We start from the raw sequence: 23,999 nt of genomic DNA on the forward strand, positions 1-23,999 counted from the left end.
TACCAAGTACACTGAATACCACTTTTTTACTTAAAAAAATTAATGTATAAACACATATAATCAAAGTTATTTCCTGCAGTGCTCTTCCTTAATTGTAATTTCTGTCTTGGAGGGGAGGGGGCCTTCATTCCAGCATTGTCTTTTGGCTGCTGCACCTCAAAGCCCTCCCCATTCCTTGTCTCAATTGTAATCAGGGCAATAAGAGTTTGCAAAAGCTCTCCCTTGGCTCACTATTTAGTTTATTCATGATTGGGAAAGCAAGCTGAGTCTTTGCATTGGGCTGGAGCAAACACAACGTGGCCGTGCAACCATCTTCTAGAGCACAGAACTCCTGGACTCAGCTCCCTGCAATGGTCCTTGCAAAAATCTGTCGGTGTTTTGGAATTGGTACATTGAAAAATGAAGAAAACAAGAATGGCCACACCGGTAGGCAGAAAAAATGCAGAACAACAGGTTCAAGGTAAATATATATATATATTTAGTTCTTGTGGATCCTGAAAATATTTCTTTAGTTCTTGGGTTAGGGGATCCACAAGAACTAAATAAATATCTTTTCACCTTGAACCTGTTTTACGACATTGAAAAGTGATCCATCAGTTGACCAGCTTCCTCTGTATGCTCTCCAGATGACTCCAAGGTAAGCAATCACTTTGGCCAACACCTGCAGCTTTGATATGGGATTAAGGAACATGGAACCATTTTTTTTTAATAATAGGTCCATCAAGGGGATTTTTGATCACTTTATTCATCAGCACTGTGGCATAGAACAATGCAGCCTTTTGTCACATTTGTTTCAAAAGGTGTTCCATCCAGGGATGCTTCAAAGCTAATCCACGATGCTCAGAGGCATAAAGTTTTCTAGGCTGTCCAAGACTTCTGTATCATTTTGCCATTAAAGTTTCACAGCAGTCTCCGGGGACATTCCCAAAAGGTCACTGTGCAAGGTGAACCAGGGTCTTCATCCTCCATCTTCATGCTGAATTTGCAATGTAGTTCAAGGGCATACTTCCAAGGACAAAAAACTGCTTGTACTTCTAGGTTTTATAGTCAATTCTGTGCTCATTCTGCTTCAGTGCTTAGAGTTTCAAGAGGCAGGAAATACATCTTCAGTCCATTCCATGCTTCAAGCATGTGAGTTCCAACTTTGTGTAACCTCAGCATTAGAAAGAACCACTTTGCCCATACAGTCTGCATCATCCAGGGATGACAAGGCAATCATTCTATTCATATCTAGACCAGATCACCCAAATGCAGAATGGAATCCCTTGGCACATCTTGGCAACTACCTTGGTAGCTGAGCCCTAAAATACCTGCACTAGACTGGTGGCTTTTGTAGCAAAGCAACTCATTGTAACAATTTCTGGGCCCTTGCAGAATTTCTTGATGAACTTAAGAAGTAGCTTTCAGCACCAAGTTCTGGTTAGCCATCACAAGAAAGGCAAGTTCTACATTTGTTACCTTTCCTCTATTAGCAAGCCAGGTGTGTTGCTGGCTCTTCAGTGATATTTTCTACCTTCTAACATCATGATGGCCCCCTGGCTCACTTCGATGGGACGTACTAAAACTAAGGACAAGCGATTGCCCATAGGGAATACATGAGTGGACAGCGATTGCCCACAGGCAATACATGAATGCAGATAGAGAATGCATGATTGCCCATAGGGAATAATGAAGAGTAGGCTTGCCCATAGGGGATAATGGAGTACATAATTGCCAATAGAGAATCCATAAGAGCCAATAGAGAATCCATGATTGCCCATAAAGAATAATGGAGAGGACGCTTGCCGAGAGGGGATAGTGCAGTACATAATTGCCAATACAGAATCCATGACTGCCCATAGGGAATAATGGAAAGGACGCTTGCCCATAGGGGATAATGGAGTACATAATTGCCATTAGAGAATCCATAATAGCCAATAAGGAATCCATGCCTGCCCATAAGGAATAATGGAGAGGACGCTTGCCCATAGAGGATAATTGAGTACATAATTGCCAATAGAGAATCAATGATTGCTCATAGGGACATAATTGCCAACAGAGAATCCATGATTGCCAAAAGGCAATATTGCCCAAGGTCATTCCGGCACCCCCAGCTCTCATTAGGGGGAGCCAGAGTGACCTCTCGCGTGTGACCTCCCAGCTCTCGTTAGGGGCTCTTTAAAAAGTTATGGCCGCCGCCGCTATCAGCACCGCAGCAACGGTCGCGGGGGGGGAACGTTCCCCCGCCTTCCTGGGCGGTGGCCTTGGACTCCTAGGGGCAAATTCCACCTCTGCGTCTGATGTCCGAGCGGCGACGGACATGTGTGAGAGGTGGAATTTGCTCCTAGGAGTCCAAGGCCGGCACCCCGGGGCTCAGGGAGGCGGGGAACATACCCCCCCCCACACACACACACCCGCGGCCGTTGCAGCAACGGCGGCCTTAAGCTCCACGAGGTTAACGCGGTCAACCCACAGCTGCATCGGAGGTTTCAGGTTCACCAAGACAAGGGCGGGAAAACAAGCGGGAGACGAAAGGAAACCAACTGCTGAAAAGGAACAACGAGGTGGGGAAGGCCTCAGTGGAGCCAGACGGAGCTCGGACGCCTGTCTCCCTCCGCTGCCATGCGAAGTATCTGAGGAAATAGTTCCCCTCCCGCCTTCTTCCCCTTGCCCAGCAAAGCCGGTTGTAGCGGCAGGTTCTTCTCGCTGTTTCTGCAAACCAGCTGGAGAGAAACTGCTCCAGATGGCGCCCCTTGCTTTTACTACGGTACTTCGAGACCGCCTTCCTTTAGGCCTCAGCCGCGCAGAAGATATAAGGCACCGCTAAGGTTTTGGCCAGGAAGGAAAATGGTAGCCTTGAACGTGCGTAGAGTGCCCGGCGCCCCCCTTCCCCCGAAGCTATGCATGTTGGGAAATAAGGGCGCTGACTTTCAGAGCAGAGGCTGCCGCTCCGGGGCGAAAATGCTTCCTTACCTTGTTCCGCCAGCCCCACCTTCGCGAAATTATAATAAGGCTATTAAAAGACCTCCCTCCCCGCCCTCCTGCCGGGACTTTCCCGCTCCTGGCTTTCACTTAAAGGGGGAAAGCTCTTGTGGGTCCCACAGCTAGCAACATAATATGCCGGGCATCCTGTTCTGTTCAGGGCGGAGAGAGCAGCACAATTTGCAGTCGTGATCCTAAAAAGCACCTAACGCAGGTTTGAGGCCGTAATGAATATGTTAACCTGAATACAAGTTTCAGCTAATTTATGTTTTTCAGCCTGTGTTTGCTTCATAGAGCGCCTAGCAGTACTATACTATTGGCCAACAGTAATCGTTTGACTGCTTCAGTTTGAGCCTTTCAGGTGAATACACATGAAGCTGCCGTGTACTGAGTCAGAGACCATTGGTCCACCAATGGCAGTATTGTCTGCTCAGACTGGCAGCGGCTTTCCAGGGTCTAGGGTTTTTTACATCACCTATTGCCTGGTCTTTTTTTAACGGGAGATGCTGTGGGTTGAAACCCTGGGACCTGCATGCAAAGCTCATCCACTGAGCCACAGTCCCTCCTTCATATTGCAGCTGATCCTGAAAAACATTTGAAAGGTGAGTTGGACCACGGTATGTCAAGTCACAAGTCATACACCACTGAAGCATTTATATGTATAAATCTCTGAAACTTATGCTGAAACCAGTTTATTAAAAAGTAAACCTGTGTGAATTCAGCCACAATGTTTAATTTACCCACTTAGTTCACCCAAAGTTCTGGCCAGATCTCTTGGGCCTCTCTATGGCCCCCATAAACAGAATGTGCCGTAGAACATACCCAATACTTATCTGTGGCTGCAAGTTTATTTACTTTAGTTTTTTCTCCCTATTTTCACCTTGATTTTGTCATCACAACAACACTATGAGGTAGACTAAGCTGAAAGAGACTGTCCCAGAGTCACCCAGCACGCTTCCTTGATAGAGTGGGGATAAAATCCAGATTCCAGTTTGACACACTGACTGCTAGATAATGCCAGAGACAGATGTGGTGAGCAAGCCATATTTGGGCATAATTGAGGACCCACTGATAAATTTCCAGGAAACCCAGAACACTTTGAAAACTCTAGTGCATGAAGCATGAAGAATTTATTTCTCATCTTTACAGCTTATTGCCCCTTTTCAAATATTTGTCAAAAGATGGTAGGTACACTGTTGATCCAGGGAAAATTTCCAAACACTACAGGCCATGTAATACCATTTTTTTAGGACCAGCCAAAAGATCGCAAAATAGCAAGCTTCGGGTTGCCCAGAACTCTTCATCCAGCTCCATGTCTAGTACAAAAACAAAAAAAGGGGAGTGAGGATGGAGAATGTTTTAGGCTGTGGTGAAGACTACAAGGAGCTCTACAATCCCCAAAAGTAGAGTTGGATGTCATCAGCATAGTGATGGTACCCTATATCAGTGCTAGTCTCTCCATGACTTAGAGATAAGGTTCCCAACCTCCAGGTGGTAGCTGGAGATCTCCAGACAACAGAGATCAGTTCACCTGGAGAAAATGGCTGCTTTGGAAGTTGGGACTCTATGGCATTATACCCCATTGAAGTCTCTCCCCTCCCCAAACCTTGCCCTCCTTAGGCATCCCCCCCCCAAATCTCCAGGTATTTCCCAACCCAGAACTGGCAAACCCTACTTGGAGAGAGCCACATTCAAAATTACCATCAAAAGAACTATATTTACTTTAATCTTTGGCATGAGCCTGAACCTCGGGAAGGCTTGTAGCTTACCTGTTACTCTCGTGGTGGTTATTTCAAGGTAGGAACCACCTGCCAACCCAAAGCCCCACTGAGCAAGGATCTTGCCTGCTTTCCTGAAAAATGGGGCAGGTGCCACATTGGGGAACGTGTGGCATGTCAAAGAGCCTTGTGAGGCTCCCAAGCCCCTGGGTTCACTGCCCTACACCATAGTTACAGACAATCTCCCCCCAAAGTTTCACACAGATCATTGTGCAATACAGACCAAAGCACTGAGGACAATAAAACCCCCCAAGGATTTTACTCCCTTGCTGATGTAGACTCTGCAGCTACCATCCTGAACAAAGCAAGAAAAGATATCAACCATTTCAGTGTATTTCCTCTTATTCCACCCTCCTGTTGTAAATTGTTCAACAATATTGAGTGGTTGATTGTGCTGAAAGCTGTCAAAAAAATCTAAGAAGGGAGGCAAAGTCATATTGCCAATTCTGTGCCATGATCAGGGCCTTAGACAAAAAGGAAAAGGTTAAGGGCTAAGACTGATGCCACTAGCAGATATTTTGGTGGACTCTAACCCACTTTTGTTTAGTCCGTGAAAGCTGACCTATAGTAAATGTTTCCCATTTTTCATGGTCTTCAAGACCCTCTGGGGTTTTAGCTCAATAGTAGCAACCACACAGCAATGTATCATAAGCATGTTATTTATCTTGTTATTTAAGATTGTATCCTGAGCCTTCTGGATAGGACGGGATATAAATCCAAACATAAATAAATAAATAAATAAAATCTGCCCTGAGCCTTCGGGGTAGGGTGGGATATAAATCCAAACATAAATAAATAAAATAAATAAATCCTTGGTATATACTGGCCCAAGCATCATGTCTCTGTGCTCCTTCAAACTTGTAAACCCCCCCCCATTTGCAGTAATGAAAGAAACATTTTAAAAAATTCTAAAGTGCCAGCAATAGATAATGTCATAGTAGTGAGGCTGCAGTCTGATCTGGACCCACCCAGGTAAAGCGTTCCTGTCTGTTTTTCCTTTGTACTTGTGAGGTTTTCAGCACCCTTTGTCAATGAAGGTCGAAATTAGTAGTTATGCACTTCTATTGTTACCTTTATACAATGAACATCCATCTAATACCATCTTTCAAACGTGATGTTTTTATGTAACACCTGGCCTGCTACAAATAATTTCGTTTCTCTCAAATAACTGGTCTCTAGTAGTTGTAGACCGGGAATAAGCTTTTTCCAAGGGGATCCACCTCGCTAAGATCGTCACCACCCCCGTTGCGGAGATGATGCTGGCTGTAAATCTTTGCACGACAAACGATGGATTTCAAGAAGGCGATGAAGGGAATAAGAACGGGGATACAGGCGCCCCTGCGGCGGGGTGCGTGCGCGCTCGCCTGCCGTTGAGGCATAATAGTGCAGCTAGCGCATTAATACACCGACCCTTTTAAAGCGGAGGGAGCGAGAGGCTGCGTGGGTCCGCGCTCAGCCACTATATAGGGCTGGAAGAGGCGGTCCTAGATTCTCTCCTGACTGTGCCGCGATCTCTTGCCGTTAAGACCAGGCCGAGCTCCCGCTATCGATCAAAGTAAGTGGGCTCCTGGGCTTTTTGGAGGGGGAGGCGGTCCGGCCACAGTGCGGGCCTTAGCCTGCCCAGGAAAATGGTCCGGGGGGAGGATGGGGGGGAGAGGGGCGCTTGATCCCCGCGGCCATGTGCCCCCCCCCCCGGATCGATAGCGGGGAGGCCGAGAGAGAGTCCCTCAGTCAGTACTCGGCTCTCGAGTGTTCCTCGCCCTGCGCTGTTCCGACGATTGGCGGCTGAGCTCGATTTCAGACGTAGGGGACGACTTGGGTGTCTGCGTAGGCTGGCGAATCGGGCCAGTTCGGATGTCGGCCTAGACGGGCCTAATGCCGGGTCCGCCGCACACGTGCTGGAGTCCTCCGCCGCTTCCTTGCGTCTGCGAGCGAGACTGTGCCGGGGGGCTGTTGGCCGTGGCCTTCATTTTGTTCTCCGACATCTTTCCCTCCCCAGAGAGCCATCTTTTCTTCCCCGTGCGTAGGCCTTGTGCTAGATTTCCTACCTTGGCAAACGGGGGCGAGCTTTGTGCTCAAACGCAGACCGGGGCGCTGGAAAGCCTGTTGTGCAAGCGACTCGCCGGTTAACAATAAGACTGCCTCTGAGAGGGCAGAGTTTCGACATCCTTGCATTAAAGAGGCTTTCTTTATTCTGAAAAGTAGCTGGTGCAAGGCAGTGACTTTTATTTCCGATATTACGACGACTGAGCCAACTTCAGAGGACGGCGGAAGACAGGAGGGCCTGGCGTGATCTGGTCCATGGGGTCGCAGAGTCGGACTCGACTGTGCGACTGAACAACAGCAACGACGATTTCTAAACAATATTTAAAGCTTTGCTTTGGCATGTTGTAAAAGTGTCCGGCCAATTCTTCTGGGCATTTCCTCTTTAAACATGACTCAGTTAGTATTGTTCTTTTATGTAATAGCCTTAAAATACGATTAACAGCACAAAAGAAGTGTCATGCTCTGATGACGTAACATTCTGCAGCCCTGATTTTCTGCATCCTTATGATAAAACCCAGCCTCAGGATTTGCCCAAAGACACACTGTGAATCCAGGGTTCTGCTGGGCAGCCTGAACTTCTGATCTCCAGCTTTGTCAGAGCTGGTCCACACCTGCAGCGTAATAGTACAATGGCTTATACTGCTTCAGTCTGTAGGGAGAATAGATCACATTTTATCCCCCCCCCCCAATCTTTTTACAAATAAAAAATTAGCACATTAAGGAGAAGGTTTGCATCCTAACCAATCACAACACTGGCCTAGTTTTCCACTTACAGGAGATTATTAAGGACTGGGAACTCTGAAAAATGTAAACCTTCACCTGTGCTTTGAAACGGTACATTCCGCCTAGCTAGTGCGGCAACACTTTGCCATCTCATTAATGTCTTCATTCTACTGCATGTCTAGACCAGCCTCAGCCAGCATCTGTTCTGTAACAGAGTTGCACTAGTGACTGAGCTGTGAACCTGAAGGTACTTGACACAAATCTTTATCTTTGTCTGCAACATGGGTATGATATTACGGATTTACCTTATAGATTGTTCTAAAGATAGACACACAGGAGAGCCACGTTCATCTCCCCCCACCCCCCGTGCAGGAGGGGGGGTGCTATGGGGCACTCTTAAACCCCATCATTTTTTTCCTGATCTAACAAAGGTTGCTTCTGCACAGAGGTTTTGCTCTGGTCTGGTGTCAAGCCTGGTGCAGGTTTATTTGAATCATCCATATCGTTTATTTTGAAATTAGTAATTGTTGTATTGCTATAAGTGTCATAATGCCAAGGCGGTATAGCATATGCCATTTTTAGAAAGTATGTGGGGAGAAATGACAAACACAAGGTGCTAAGAAAAGGAAAGTACAGAGAAAATTGTTGAATGAATGCTCTATTACCACTGAAAATCCCTCTGGTATTGAAAGCTATATAGAAAACTATTGCCTTGTAGAAGAAGAAGAAGAGATTGGATTTATACCCCGCCTTTCACTGAGAGTCTCAGAGCGGCTTACAAACTCCTTTCCCTTCCCCTCCCCACAACAGACACCCTGTGAGGTAGGTGGGGCTGAGAGAACTCTTTTGATAACTGCTCTTTCGAGAACAGCTCTGACAGAACTTTGGGAGAGCAGGTGCAATCGAAGGAGTGGGGAATCAAACTTGGTTCTCCCAGCCACTACACCAAACTGGCTCTAGAAGCAGTCTTATACTCCTCCAGGAGCTGTTTGCATAAGAGTCTGGTGTCTGTATCATGCCCATATTTTTCTACAAAGTGAATTGCAGCTGTGGGAGGTCTGTTTAGAATAGTCTTAAGTGCAAAGTGTTACTGATGTATCAGTCCAGAGGAGCTGGGAAGGTATTAACACCTTGAATTGTCTTCTAGATGCCTGAAGAAATCCAGCATGGCGAAGAGGATGTCGAGACCTTTGCCTTCCAGGCAGAGATTGCTCAGCTCATGTCCCTGATAATCAACACATTCTACTCCAACAAGGAAATTTTTATGCGGGAGATAATTTCCAATGCTTCTGATGTGAGTGGGATGTGTGTGTCTCCGGGGATAGAGGGAGGGATAGGCCTAGTAGAATGGCAGTTGCCTGGCAAAACTAGCTATGCTAGTAATAACAGGGCTTGAACCCAGTTTTCCATTCTTCACTGAGATGTTCAGTCCTTAGGGAATGTCTCCACCTTGTTGAGACTCAACAAGGAAACCCTGTTGTGCTGATAGGGGCTTGTCATTAGGAACTTCAGGCAAATCCTGCTGAATCAGGACAAAAGCACTGGAGCCGGAATATTCCATTTCTATCAGCAGTAGGCCAGATGCATTTAGGAAGCCCACGAGCTGGCCATGAAGGAAATCCTACCCCCAATAGCTGGTGTTCAGAGTTATACTGCCTCTGAACCTGGAGGTTCTGTTTGTGACTAATAGAGGTATCTTCAGTGGTTTTATTTAATCCCTTTTAAAAGCCATTTGAAGTTTTTGTCACATTTTATGAAAGTAAATGGCACAAGAAAAGCATGCATTGTGTAAAGAACTTTTATTTTGTCTGGCTGTAGTCTATTTGCAATACATATTGGTGGGTGGCCCCGAGCTGTAGAGCAGAAAAATCTCTCTCTGTTGCTCTAAGATGTTGTTTCTTCCTGAACTGCTCTGTTGTTGCTTCTTTCTGAACTGCTTTTGTTGCCTTAAGTACCTTTTTGAAGAAACAGGCTGACTGGAAATGAAGGTTGAGTAGATAACCCTCCACTTACCTATCTTTTCTGTCTTTTAGGCACTGGACAAGATCCGCTACGAGAGTCTGACAGACCCATCAAAGCTGGAAAGTGGCAAGGAACTAAAGATAGATATCATCCCCAATCCCCGTGACCGCACCCTCACTCTGGTGGACACTGGCATTGGAATGACAAAGGCAGATCTTGTCAACAATCTGGGCACCATTGCCAAGTCTGGCACTAAAGCCTTCATGGAAGCCCTGCAGGTGGGCATAACATCCCGAGTGGTGGGGTTCCCCTCTGAGTTACATAGTCCGTGTTAATCAGAGTACCTCTCAGTGTGTAACACCTTGTTATAATCAAAGGCTAACCCTTGACAGCCACACAAAGTCTCCTCAGCAATAGATGGATTGCTTTGATCATCCTGAAGTGGAGCTGTTTCTGCCACTAGCAGGAAGTGGCGGGGGGGGGGCCTGGGTGTCTAGGGAGACAAGAACACCAAAGAGTGGAAGGAAATGTAAGAGGTTTGGTGTCTCAAGCAAAGTGATACGGAGAAGGCAGTGGGCGTAGAAATACAGACCTGAGGGGAAGAAGGGCTGCAAGAAGCAGGGAATTGAAACAGAAGGTAGGGATGTAAAATGTCAGATGTCGGTCTAGTGGCATGATGGGAGAGCAAAGCAAACCAATCTGCCAGGGGGGAGGCATGCCAGAATTTCACGTTTCTCTGAAATAACCAACCCAATAGCTGCCTGTAGATCTTTTCTATCTATCCAGTACGTTTTTATCACCTCTCTCCTCCAAGAAGCTCAGGGTGGAATGTGTGGCTCACTCTCTCTTCCCCCCTTTTTATCCTTACAACAGTCCTGTGTGGAAGGTTAGGTTGAGAAAGAGTGAATGGCCAAAGAGCACCCGGTAAGTTTGATGGCCAAGTCGGGATCTGAAACTGAATGTACTAGGTACTACCAAAACTATGACCAATGCATAGGCTCTTTCTCAGGATGGCCTGTTGGAGACCCAAGAGGCAGATAGAGTGGCTTCCACAAACATTGTGCTTTTAAGAAAACCCTCACTGGATTCTGTGAAAAATAGGATCATCCTGGAAATGATGCTGAGCTCCCATTCCACAACTCTATGAGCCAGGCCTTGTCCACTCATTTGGAAGTACACCTTCATGGTCTTCAGAGGGTAGCCATGTTCATCTCTAGCAGAAGAGGGCTAGATTCTAGTCCAGTAGCACCTTGGAGACCAACGAGTCTTTCAGGGAACGCGCTTTCAAGAGTCAGAGCTCCCTTAGTCATCTGCATCTGACAGAGAGGTCTGACTCCCGAATGCTCCCCCCCCCCCAAATCTTGTTCTCTATAAGATGCTACCGGACTCAAATCTAGCTCTTCATAGTCTTGAGGACTGGAAACCTGTTTTTTTGTGGGGAGGGGGAATAAAAATGGATACATTCTTGGTATGCCGAATTCTGTATCCAGTATAAATTTACACCCCTTTTGCAGTTTTGTCACAGAAGTGACAATTTTATTCCATTCCTGTTCCTGTCTGTCGCCTTATTTCTTCCTTGCTAGTAGATCATCTTTTCCTGGCCATTCAGAAATCATCTATGCTTACACTCCGGTGGTCATCTATAAGTCGGCTTGTCATCCTTCCCGCACATCCTCAACCTCTTCTTTTCCATCTACAGGCTGGTGCAGACATCTCCATGATTGGGCAGTTTGGAGTTGGCTTTTACTCTGCTTATCTTGTGGCAGAGAAGGTTATAGTCATCAGCAAGCACAACGATGATGAACAATATGCTTGGGAGTCCTCCGCAGGGGGCTCTTTCACAGTTAGAGTTGATCATGGTATGTGATGCCTCCAGTACCATCTGCTGTCATCTGTAATCCAGGGGGGATGCTGTCGAGCAGCGGTTTTTCGGCAGGGCTTCCTGGCTCTAAGAACACCCAGCCGTTTTTTATGAGTTTGCTCAGAGTAGTAATGTTAAGTGGGGATAATGTTTTCTCTCTCTTTTTAAAGGTTTTTTTTTTTTAAGTTGAAAAGTGACTAATGAATTTAACACATGGATAAACAAATTATTGCCCCAGGTCAGAAGTAGTATATAAAACTGGCAGTCCCGTGCATAGCTAGGTGAAGCTACCGAAGTTTAAGGACTGTAGTAATCCCCATTTCAACCTGTAACTTGAGGTGAGGGAGTAATCAGTGAGAAAGACAGCCATCTGCTCTCCATTCCTGGAAGCTTTTTCAAGAAGTACTCAAATGGTGCAGAGGTTGAGATAACAAGGACAGCACGTCAGCATATACTGCTCCCCCCCCCCCGGTGCTACATGGAAAGGGCTTCCTGCATCAGTTACACATTGTTGAGATTCTCTGCCTTTGTGTTGTCTGGAAAGGCTGATACAGAGTGACATCCTTAACCCCAGCTAGTTTAATATAAAGGTTCATCTGAGTTGAAAGCTTCTCTCAGCCACAGCAAGCAGCTGTTGGATAGTTTATTTATATTTATAAATAAAATTTATGAATTGCCCAATTCCTTAGCTCACAGGGCTCTGGGCTGTGTACAACAGTAAATAGTTCGATCCTAATAACAATTCCTAGATGGTGTCTGTCACAGCTCAGGTAGGGTGTCACCTGACGCTGTCACCACTCTGGAATTAGGATCCCTTGGGAAGACCCAGAGCACCCTCCCAAGACCTTCAGACCTCCCTTTTGGCCGAATAATAGGCGTGAGGACCTGGCAGAGTAAACAACAAGGAAAAGGTTTATTTTATAGGGGGTCAAACAAACAAGGTGCAGGAATAATAACAGTAAGTGGGTGAAAAGAAAAGAAATCAAATGCCCTAATGCGTCTAAATATATACTGTCCCTAGCTCATTATCTCAAGTGGCCTTAGACTACTCACCCTTCCCTCAGGATGAGGGTTTCTTCCCCACAGCAGCCTCTTTCTTCTGGCCCTGTTTCCTGGGAAGAAGAACAGCTTTTTTTCTTGTACCAGTTCTTTTATTCCCCAGCCATCTTCCCTATTCTTCAAAATCGGTGCCAAAACTTCCGAAGGCCTTCTGGGGTTTGTAGGTCCAGCCTCCCCTACTGCTAGCCAGGCTCCCTGGGCCTAGTAGGCCTCTGGTGGTACAGCCCAGATCATGACAGTGTCCATGGGTTGAATTTTAAGCCAGTTCCAGACTGTGTTGCCCCCTCACAGGCAGAACTGGGAGGAGGCTGAAAGAACAAAGATGGAATAAAGGAGGGGGTGCTAGCTATGACAGAGCCCATCACTGTCCTCAATTGAAAGCCTTACAGGCCCTGTGGAATTGCACGAAATCCCAGAGGGCCCTGATGTTATTTGGCAGAGAGTCCCACTAGGTTGGAGCCAGGGATCGCCAGTAGATTATTTTCTGCAGGGTTTAATGCACTCTTTGCAGCCTGGCGTGTAAGTAGAGATGCTGTGTAAGTAGAGAGCCAGTGTGGAAGGCTGAAAATCAAGCTCTGACTTTTATTGATGAGTTTGTGTCCAGTGGAAATCTCACTTAGACTAGCAATTGTGGCCTTATTCAGAGTCCATAACCAGTGCTGTGCAATGTCTTCAGCTGATTTAACTGCTTTCTCTTGCTCTGTATTTTAGGTGAGCCCATTGGCCGTGGCACGAAGGTGATCTTGTACCTGAAGGAGGATCAGACTGAGTACCTGGAGGAACGCCGTGTCAAGGAAGTGGTGAAGAAGCACTCCCAGTTCATTGGCTACCCCATCACCCTCTATGTATGTATGCAAGAGGGGGTGTTTCAGTTAAGCACACCATTAATCCTCAGAGCTCCCTATTTGGATACCCTGTGATGGTGACCATTTCAAAGTCTGATAAAGCCCAGACTCTGCATGACTCCTGAGGATTGAAAGCTTGTTTCATTTGTATTTCCTCTTCCAGTACTTCACTGTTTTCATATGGGAGAATATTGATAAGTCATCATTTCCCACATGCATTCAGGTCCATCTTTCTAAGTTTTGGTTTTTTTAAAAATTTCCACAATGCCAAATTTTTGTTAAGTCATCCTTTGGTTCTGGAATGTTAGATTTCCAGTTTCTACCATCAAAAGGTGTGTTACTGAAGATTGATTTTTTTTATATATATATATACTATTGCTTAATAAGATACCCAGGCTGCTTTTTCAACAAAGCAATGCCCAAAGAATGTCAGGACAAATCAGTTCAATTAATTAATGGGAGACTTATTTGAGGCCAGAGTTTGCTTGTTTGTTGTGCCATCAAGTCACAGCTGACTTACGGCACCCCTGTAAGGGTTTTCAAGGCTAGAGACGTCCAGAGGTGGTTTGCCATTGCCTGCCTCCGCATCATGCCCCTGGTATTCCTTGGAGGCCTCCCATCCAAACACTAGGCAGGGCTGACCCTGCTTAGCTTCTGAGATCTGATGAGATCGGGCTAGCCTAGTCAGGGCAGAGCGCAAATTACGAATCCAAAAATAAGGTTTCGGATCATTTTGCTGTGTTTCTGCATCACTTGTGTTTGGGTGACCCTTACAAGAGGCTACCTGGGGTGTTTCGGCATGAGTCACTGCTCTGGGTCTTTCTTCTTCCAGTCCAAAGGCACACCCAGTAAGTGACTCATGCTGAGATAGACCCTGGGCTTCCTTAAGGGTACAGAATTATTCTCTTGGAACACTTTAAACTGTTTTAGGTATAAAAGTCTACACTGTATTCTTAATTAATGGAAAATACATGCCTTTCCTATCAGAAATTTGAGGAAATGCTGTGCTGTACATCTATGTGTCCTGTGGTGGTCTTCACGCCTCAGGACATGGCAATCTTGCCCATATCCCATAAGGCAGAGCAGTAGCCAAATTTTAGATTGTAAGGGAGTTTTCAGTCACTGGGAGCTTACCTAGCACAAACAATAGAATGGCCGTGTATTGTCTGAAGGGGAGGGAGGCGTGTCCCTGTCTGAGCCCATGCCGATGAGCCCTGCACACATGGGGGCAGTGGGTGAGATGGAGCATATGGCTCAGCCTCGGTGACTCATCCCCTTGAGTCCGTCACTGTTGAGAAACGTTTAGTAGCAGGTTTCCCTTCTTGCAGCTGGAGAAGGAGCGTGAGAAGGAGATCAGTGATGATGAGGCGGAGGAGGAAAAAGCTGAAAAGGAGGGTGGTGAGGAGGCTGCCTCTAAGGATGAGGAGAAACCTAAGATTGAAGATGTGGGTTCAGATGAGGAGGAAGAAGGTGGCAAGAGCAAGAAGAAGACTAAGAAAATCAAGGAGAAGTACATTGATCAGGAGGAATTGAACAAGACCAAGCCCATCTGGACACGAAACCCTGATGACATCACCCAGGAGGAGTATGGCGAATTCTACAAGAGTCTCACCAATGACTGGGAAGACCACCTGGCTGTCAAGGTGAGATTCAGTTTGTGTGTGGGCTGAAGACCATTCTACAGTATCCCTCTGGTTCCTAAGGCCCATAAAAATGGCAAAGGAGTCCAGCTGACAGCCATTTGCAGTAATGGAGAAGCAGAATTCTTACAAATGAGTAGTTGTAAGCAATGTTCCCTCTAAGCTGTGGAGCCTTGTGAGCAAAAATTCCACTTTGTGAGCTACTGGCATTAAAAATTCTACTTTACGAGCTACTGAGCAATTTGGATGCTGCATAAATTACTTTGCTCTGGAGCCATTCTTCCTGAGCAAAGACAAAAATCTGTGAACTGGAAGCCAGATCACACTAACTCAGCATAGAGGGAACACTGGTATGATGCATTTCTAGGACTGAAGTGTGATTTTTTTTGTGACACCCTGATGTAATATATGGTCCACTAGCATGCACTGCTGGGCTTCTTAAGGGTTGCTAATTCCATGCCTGAAAAGGACCCCTGTTCCAACCACTAGCTATCTAGCAAAGAGGAATGGAGGCTGGTGTCCTGTAGTTTCCCCCATCATGGGAGAAGGCACATCTATTGACTTTTCCCCCTAGTGTGCAGCCATTAAAGGCACTGAATTGCTTGGATTTTGGTTTCTGGCTTTTCCTTGGTTCTGTCCATGACCCCCACTCCCCCCCCCTTCATTTGAAGCAAGAACATTGGAGATTATTTTAAAGTATTTCTAGGTGCTAATTGAGCACTTCATGAGTAGATTGTATGGGCACCTGATGTGTTTATCTCTGCTTAGCGCTGCCAGTTTGCTAATTACTAGGCCTAAAGCTGACTGTGTAAAGTTATAAAGGGGCTAGGGTAGAGGAGAAAGGTACTTTGAGAGTGGAAAAAATTGTTTGGTTGGCCAGCTTATGTGCTGGTGTAAAGCTTGGTCCTTCTTGATCTGACCACTTCATACGGTTATGTACCTGAAAACTGGGCAGGGCAGCTTCTTTGCCATTTAAACACTAATGAGAAAAATTATCTGTGGTTTTTTTTGCAGCTTTCAGAGATTTTAAAAGAATAGACAGTATGTTGAATTCTTTGCATGGTACAAAAAAAAATCCCAGTACAGACACTGGAGTCTCCTTCTCTTAAAAGCTCAGCCATGAATATTCTTCAAGTCCCTGCAGAGGTCTTTGTTCAGTACTTTGCTGTCTGGTCATAAAGGAACCCGCCTGTTGAAGGGCTCCCAGTTGCTTACTCTTTCCTCTGATGTTTTGGAACTTCACAGCACTTCTCTGTGGAGGGACAGCTGGAATTCCGGGCACTTCTTTTCATCCCTCGCCGGGCTCCGTTTGACCTCTTTGAAAACAAGAAGAAAAAGAATAACATTAAGCTGTATGTCCGGCGAGTCTTCATCATGGACAGCTGTGACGAACTCATCCCAGAGTACCTGAGTAAGTGTCTTGTCCATATCCAGTTAGATTGTCCTTCGCCCACCCATGGAACAGTTCTGGGTGTTTGTTTTCTCTATCCAAGCTCACAGACACACATCTCCAAATTAGCCTCTGTAAAAAAAAAAAAAGAAAAAGAGCTTGCATAGGCCATTGGATTTCACCAGGTCTCGTAGTGACTTGCATTTGTGATTTAATGTATTTGTGCATTTTAATGTAGACTTCATCCGGGGTGTTGTGGATTCAGAGGACCTTCCCCTTAACATTTCCCGTGAGATGCTGCAGCAGAGCAAGATCCTCAAAGTGATTCGCAAAAACATTGTCAAGAAATGCCTGGAGCTCTTTGCTGAGCTGGCGGAGGACAAAGAGAACTACAAGAAATTCTATGAGGCCTTCTCCAAGAACCTCAAGGTGTGAGAGCTACTCAGTCCTGCCTTTTTCAAAATCCTGGCAGTCACTATTTGTATTCCAAAAAAGACTATGATTGTGGAAAGGTTAGAAATCCTGCACACTGTAGCATTCAGCTCAGAAATGCAAGGGAGACTTGCTTGGGCCTCAGCCCTCTTATTTCCAGGGATGGAGTTTAAATAATGTCCTTTTGAGGTAGAATGGGGGATATAAAACAAAATTCTAGTCCGTTTGTATGGAAGGTAGATCTTTCCATAGGATCTTGGCCACAAGTTGTCATATTAAGGTGCAGTGCTTTCTTTGAGGGGAAAAATAAAGTGAGCCCTTTGGGGCCAAGAGGGTTGTTTTTTTCATTATGGTTGTTGTTAATCCTCCTGGAGCCCTGGAAACAGGGCAATCTATAAACCGAAGTAGTTGCCTATCAAAACTCTTTCGTCCTCAGCTGGGGATTCATGAGGACTCAACTAACAGGAAGCGTCTGTCAGAGCTGTTGCGCTACCACACATCCCACTCTGGCGATGAGATGACCTCCCTCACAGAGTATGTGTCCCGTATGAAGGACAACCAGAAGAGCATCTACTACATTACAGGTGATTGAGTCATCCTTGACAGGACAGGACTATCAAATCCTGTTGCCTCATGGAGAACTGTTTGGAGCTGGAAGCTCATTGGTCTTAGTAGGCTGGGGATCAGAAATTTATTCCTGTCACCTTGACATTCATTGACGCCTGTCTGTTTGGTTGATACAGTGACTTCCCTAGAAGTTTTGTGTGTTTATAGCTCAACTTCCCTCAGATGGTCCTCCAGCTTAACCAGCCTGGTCCTTGGGTCAGTTCCTAGCAGAGAGAGGGAGAGCAAGCTTGGTGCTTTAAGAGATCAAAGCTGAAAATTTCTTTGTCTCCATCCCTCTTCTACACCTCTGCCATCCTCTCTCCCATTCCAAATTTTTGAGCCTCAATCCCCATTTTTGAAGCTCATGACAAATTTGAAACACTATTTAGGTCTCTTCTATAGCTTAATCCACATAATTTATGTAGAGATTTATATGCATACTAGTAAATGAAGCATGCATTCTGCAAGCCTAGATCTGTTCCAAACACTCGGCCCACAACCATGGTTTGCGTGCTTGTTCTGTGCTGGAATTCTGGCCCACCTCACGAAGCAGAAACAGTGCTCCAGGTTTTGTCTGTCACTTGTAAAGGCATCTAATTAACTGTGGTAATAATCAGTGACCAGATTACATGAGTACCAAATTTTAGCTGGCTGGGTGGCCTTGGAAGTACTGTAATCATTTGAGGGTATACTTCTTCCTTGCCCAGTTCCTCGTAAGAGACTTCCAGATATTTCACTTTTCAGACCTTTCCAGTAATTAGCATGTTCTGGGCCACATGTACCAGATTTCAGCTGCTACCCTTTAGGGGAACATTTTTTTAGTTCTGTTTTGCAGGCAAAATGTATGAATATACCATTTTTCAGGTTAGTAGAAAGTTCATGGTAGGGTTAGGGTTAACAATGATCTGTAGATTAGGTCCTGCTCAAGGTTCCATCTCAGGCGGATACAGGGTTAGCATCTTGGCAGGAACAACCGAAACCTTTTCAGTAGTTGCCCTTACATTGTGGAATCCCCCCCCCCCACATTAATTTCTCCCCCTTATTTACCTCTTTTCAGAGGCAGATATAGACTGTTTCTTCACTGGGTATTCAGTACTGGTGTTAAATAATTTTTCTACCGTTTCTGACTTTAAAGATGATTTTTATGACGGTGGTGTGCTCTTAACATTATTGCTTGTGCTATAAGACTCACTGAAAGCTTTTTACTATATAATGGCACAGATTTTGTAAAATAATAGACTACTAAATTATACACATGTGCCAAATTTAAGGGATCTACTATGTACTCTAGCAGTCTGAATATTCTGTGAGCGAGTGAATGCATCCATCAGTGAGCCCTGAGCATTTTCTGTGTTACTAATGGCTGGCTGGCTGGCTCATGCTAATCACGGAAGCAGCAAACCCAGGTCACCCACAGACAAAGTAGGGTTTTTACATATTTGGAAGACTTTTCAGGAATGAAGCAAGTTAGGACTTTGGATTAATTTACAGATGATAAAGGCCAGAATGTCCTCATGAATGCCGAAGATGCTCCTGCAGACATGGAATGTTGGGTCGGTCAAAGGGGCCAGCCCAAGACCAAGAGTTTAGAAATCTTGCAGAAGGTGTTTGTGGGGAAAGGATTTCCAAATCTGTTAGCCTCAGTCACCACCACAACCCAGCAATTAATTCATTCTGTCTCCGTATATGTTTATACATAAAGAGGGTTTAAAAAAATCTGTTTCATGCCCTGCTTCTAGCCTGAGTAATGTTTTATCACTGTCATTTGAGAATGCTGTGCTCTTTTATGTCTCAGCTTGCTTTTTATTGGTATTTTTTGTTATTGCCTAGATTGTTCTACTGCTACAATTTGCTTTCACCGTAGGGCGTGGTTTTGTTTTACTATGAGCAGCCTCGAGCAGGTCCAGCATACAGCTTTTCTAAATAAACAAAATATTACCTCTTTATGGTGCAGGGGAGAGCAAGGAGCAAGTGGCCAATTCTGCCTTTGTGGAACGAGTGAGGAAACGCGGGTTTGAGGTGGTATACATGACGGAGCCCATTGATGAGTATAGTGTCCAGCAGCTTAAAGAATTTGATGGGAAGACCCTGGTATCTGTCACCAAGGAAGGACTAGAACTGCCAGAGGATGAGGACGAGAAGAAGAAGATGGAGGAGAGCAAGACCAAGTTTGAGAACCTTTGCAAACTCATGAAGGAAATCTTAGAGAAGAAGGTTGAAAAGGTAAGCAACTTTGTGACCACCTGATTATTTTTCCTGATCTTGCCTTCAGTGTCTGTGGTGGTAGAAAATGCCATCAGGTCACAGCCCACTTGTGGTGACCCCCGTGCTTATTATTTTAAATCAAGAGAGATGGTTGGCCATTGCCTGCCTCTGCATAGCAACTCCGGACTTTGCTTGGTGGTCGCCCATCCAAGTACTAACCAGGGCCAACCCTGCTTAGCTGATCTGAGACTTGACAAGATCAGGCTAGTCTGGGCCATCCAGGCCAGGGCACACATACCTTTACTCTTACCATATACTGTCAATGCCCCGCATACTTGTATTATTATTATTATTATTTTAAAAAAAACCTTTTATGATGTTTCTCTAGGTAACTGTTTCAAACCGGCTGGTCTCTTCCCCCTGCTGCATTGTCACCAGCACCTATGGCTGGACAGCCAACATGGAACGCATTATGAAGGCCCAGGCCCTACGAGACAACTCCACCATGGGCTACATGATGGCCAAGAAGCACCTGGAGATCAATCCTGACCACCCCATTGTAGAGACCCTGCGGCAGAAGGCCGAGGCAGACAAGAATGACAAGGCTGTTAAGGACCTGGTGGTGCTTCTCTTTGAGACAGCCCTGCTTTCTTCTGGCTTCTCCCTGGAGGATCCACAGACTCACTCCAACCGTATCTATAGGATGATCAAGCTGGGGTTAGGTGAGTTTCAGGGTATGATCTTGCTCTCTTTTTCCTTAAAGAGACAGACTCTTACTAATGAAGTGCTTTCCAGACTTTGTGGTTGGTCCTGATGTGCTCAGTCCTGGAGCAGGTTCAGTGTCTAGTGCCTAGAGCCCGCTCTCCCTCTTGACGTGCACTTACTGTACTAACCAACAGGTGGAGCCCTGTCCTTGGAGAAAACATAGTTCTCTTCTTCTGGCACTGTGACTTCACAGCTGGGGGTGGGGGAAACCTACAGCAGTCAGAAAGAGGTATTTGAGGTGCTAGCTGCTGGCAGGAAAACCGTGTGAAGTGCTTCCATCTCAGTTAGTAGAGGCAGAATACTAGCCTACTATTCGAGTAGCCGTTGTAAGAACTGCTGAGCTTCCTGAAGGATTCAGCACGAAGCACTTCGAAGTAGTCCATGTGATTTTAAAAACTGAATGCCTATCTTTGTGTGCCCCCCCCCCCCCGCAGGAGCATTTTATTAGGCCAGTCGCCTGCTCCCTTTTTCTTCTACGACTACACACACAAGCTTAGTGAGACTTTCTAATCCAAACTATACCTTTACTCAATCCTTCCAACGCTAGGTATTGATGAAGACGAAGTGGCTGCCGAGGAGCCCAGTGCTGCTGTCTCTGAAGAGATCCCTCCGCTAGAAGGAGACGAAGATGCATCCCGCATGGAGGAAGTGGATTAAAGGGAATGCTGCTTTTCCTTCTGTCCTGCCCAGGCCTGTAGCTACAGTGGGGCATTTCAGGGCTCCACCCCCTCAAATGGCCTCCACGCCCCACAACAGTTACTGACCCTCTCCCCGTCCTGTGACATTAAAAGGGCCCTTCAGCTGATCGGCAGAGCGGTGGCCCGCCAGTCAGCTGGAGGGCCCTTTAAGTCTTGCAGCCACCCCTCTCCCTCCCCTCCTCCAGGATTTAAAGGGCTCTCCAGCTGATCGGCAGGCCCTTTAGATCTTGCAGGAGGTAAGGGAGAGGGGCGGCTGCCAGCTGCACACCATCCCTGAACTCCCAAGTGGCAAAATCGCCATTTGGAATTCATACATGGGCAGCCCCCGCTTGAAAAATACAATTTAAAGGGAACCCTTTAAGTGGAGTGTTTCAAGTGGGGGATGCCCATGCCTGAACTCCAAGCAGCCAAACCACCCATGGAGTTCAGGGAAGGCGTGAGGCCACCCCTCCCTCCTCCCCCGCTGCCCCACAAAATTTGCCCATGCCCCACCAACCCCAACTTTCTGGCTACAGGGCTGGTCCTGCCCCCTCCCCTGTACTGTCTCCTTGCTTGAGAGGCCTGGCTGCTGTAGTGCTGACGGCACTCCTCGATGCGGTTTCTTCTTACTTCCTTTATCACCAGTAGTCAGTAGGACAAGGGACCACAGCTGCCATCTGGCTTGTCTTTCTGCTTGTTCAGAAACAGGGGAAGAAGGGCTGGCACGCTGGCTCTGGGTTTTTCCACCTTGGTGGGTTTATCTTATTTTTGCTGGGCCCCCAGTTGTCAGTCTTCCCCTCCCCCCCCCCTCCCTGAGGTGAACAGGGCAAATGTCCTTCCTTATCACAGAGCAGTGAGTTGGCTCCTCGCATCTCGTCCTCATGGCTGCCCTTTGTATCCAGAGAGCAGGGACTTGTAATCTTGTTGGCTGTTTGTATTTGGTTTTTGTTTTACTGGAATTAAAATAACAAAGAATGTGATTTACAATGAAGTGATACCTTAGTGGTTTGTTTGCTTCAAGCAGGAGTGTGTCCTTATAATCAAAGGGTGGGCATGTAGCCATACGTGGGGGTCCTTGGGCAGGCATTCTGCTCCAGAATGCACATGCTAGCACTGTAGTGAAGTTGCAGGGGGAAAACAGCAACGCACGTCAGTACTTCATATGAAATGAAATGCTGAGGAAAAAGCCTGCCTGTTCTGCCATCTGTATAACTTGATAGCCCAACTATGGTAGATGAGATAAAAATGCACCCATTAACCATACATTTCCCAACCTCTGCTTTATATTGCCTGTCTGCAGTCAAATGGCTCATTCTGAATTCTACTCAATTTATAGAGGCCGTGTGGTTATTAAATGTACAGTATTTTTTGGGCTGCTGCTTTGACATGAATGGTATCCTTATGATGTTAGTTCAGAATGACCCCCATGCTCCTTTTGTACTATACCTACCTAATGCTCTGAGACATCACACAAACATAATGGGTTAGTCTTCTTCAGGAACAAGTTAGTACCAGCAGCTTGTATGAAACCACTCATGTTAAGAGCTCTGAAACTACCTGTAGGTCACTGAGGAGACTGAAAGAGCACTAGCAAAGTAGTCATTTGCTTTGAAGCATGGAGCTTGTCAATTTAATTTTTGCTTTATTGGTGTGATTATCTCCCATCATGAAAACACACAAGGAATTAACCTGTCTTCCAGGGCCAGAATCCATACATAATTTGGCCCTCAAGCCCCACTGTTTCAATGAGGTCTAGTCTACCAGAGCGCACATTACCCTTCCTCTAAGAAATGTATATAAGCATTTGCATTGTGACTAATACAATTGATTCCTTTTCCCGTATTAACTGTACCAACTTATGGCACCAAACTTCCCAGGTGTGTGAGGATCAGTATATCTGTGCTGTGCTCAACTATTCTTTCTGTTCGTTTTCTTTCTACCCATCACATTAATACTTGAAAGGAAAAGTTCCAAATCCCACAATATGCCAGATTTCATGTTTGCATATTATATTTTGAACCCGTCCACTGGGTATTCTAGCCAAAGCAATCTGTAGTCCAGTGGTTCTCAACCTTCCTAATGCTGCAACCCTTTAATACAGTTCCTCATGTTGTGGTGATCCCCAACCATAAAATTATTTTCGTTGCTATCATAAATTGAAAATTTCTGTTTTCCGGTGGTCTTAGGCGACCCGTGAAAGGGTCGTTCGACCCCCAAAGGGGTCGCGACCCACAGGTTGAGAACCGCTGCTGTAGTCCCTTTTTGTCTTCTTTCTAGAAACTGCCACAAGGAACTTTTCAGTCAAGGCTTCTTTCCAACACAATACTTGCCAGTCTTTCCCATATTCTTGCCCACAAGCTTGGTTATTTCTAAAACAGCACAAAAGGCTGACTTGCATCTGGAGATGGAATGGCAGAATCTTGAACAAAACCATGTCCTTCAACTGTCTCACACTTTGAACACCTGTTAAGCTGCCTGGGTCCATCAAGGTCAGTGTTGTCTACTCAGACTGGCAGGAGCTCTCCAGGTCTCAGGTGGAGATCTGTCACATCACCTTTTAACTGGAGATGCTGGGAATTGAACCTGGAAACTTCTACATACCAAAAGCAGAGGTTTTTCCACTGAATGACAGACTCTCCTTTTTGCTTGGTGTAAAAATGGTGCTTATTCTTCAAAAATCCCTCTCCAAATTCACCCCACATACTTACCTCTGGGTGAGTCACAATTAGGGATAGGCACAAACTGGCTCACAAACCTAATTTTAACAAAATTGCCTGGTTTATGGTTTGTGAGCCGGGGGGTCGTGTGATCGTGCCAGCAACGAATCTACATATTTTTTTCATGGAGGTTCATGTCCGAATGAAGTCCCAAGTGGCCAGTTCACCCACTTCCAGGTGAACCTGCTGCTTGGACTTCACTTGCAAATGGCTTGCAAAAGCCATTTAAAAGGAACGTTCCCTTTAAATGGCTTTTGCAAGCTGCGCTGCATGCGAGTGAAGTCTAAGTGGCGAGTTCACCCAGAAGTGAGTGAACTCTGCTTGGACTTCAC

The 23,999-nt window shown here is 45.9% G+C and overlaps 1 protein-coding gene across 1 annotated transcript; it reads left to right on the top strand.

Annotated features, from left to right (window-relative positions):
* Positions 1-6,216: 6,216 nt before the first annotated feature.
* Positions 6,217-21,113, top strand: HSP90AB1 (heat shock protein 90kDa alpha family class B member 1). The gene is made up of 12 exons (XM_015416928.1): positions 6,217-6,294; positions 8,656-8,802; positions 9,542-9,748; positions 11,170-11,329; positions 13,102-13,235; positions 14,564-14,878; positions 16,121-16,286; positions 16,504-16,694; positions 17,134-17,281; positions 19,258-19,526; positions 19,897-20,230; positions 20,821-21,113. Exons 2-12 carry the CDS (start codon positions 8,656-8,658, stop codon positions 20,928-20,930), a joined length of 2,181 nt encoding a protein of 726 aa, XP_015272414.1. The 5' UTR covers positions 6,217-6,294; the 3' UTR covers positions 20,931-21,113.
* Positions 21,114-23,999: the final 2,886 nt, after the last annotated feature.

Source organism: Gekko japonicus, unplaced genomic scaffold (genome assembly GCF_001447785.1).
Source record: "Gekko japonicus isolate JY-2015 unplaced genomic scaffold, Gekko_japonicus_V1.1 scaffold342, whole genome shotgun sequence".
Taxonomy (NCBI): domain Eukaryota; kingdom Metazoa; phylum Chordata; class Lepidosauria; order Squamata; family Gekkonidae; genus Gekko; species Gekko japonicus.

Coding starts and splice junctions, on each gene's coding strand:
- HSP90AB1 (XM_015416928.1), top strand. CDS start 8,656: ATGCCTGAAGAAATCCAGCATGGCGAAGAGGATGTCGAGACCTTTGCC. Junction 9,749..11,169: donor CCTTCATGGAAGCCCTGCAG/GTGGGCATAACA, acceptor TTCCATCTACAG/GCTGGTGCAGACATCTCCAT. Junction 19,527..19,896: donor TAGAGAAGAAGGTTGAAAAG/GTAAGCAACTTT, acceptor ATGTTTCTCTAG/GTAACTGTTTCAAACCGGCT.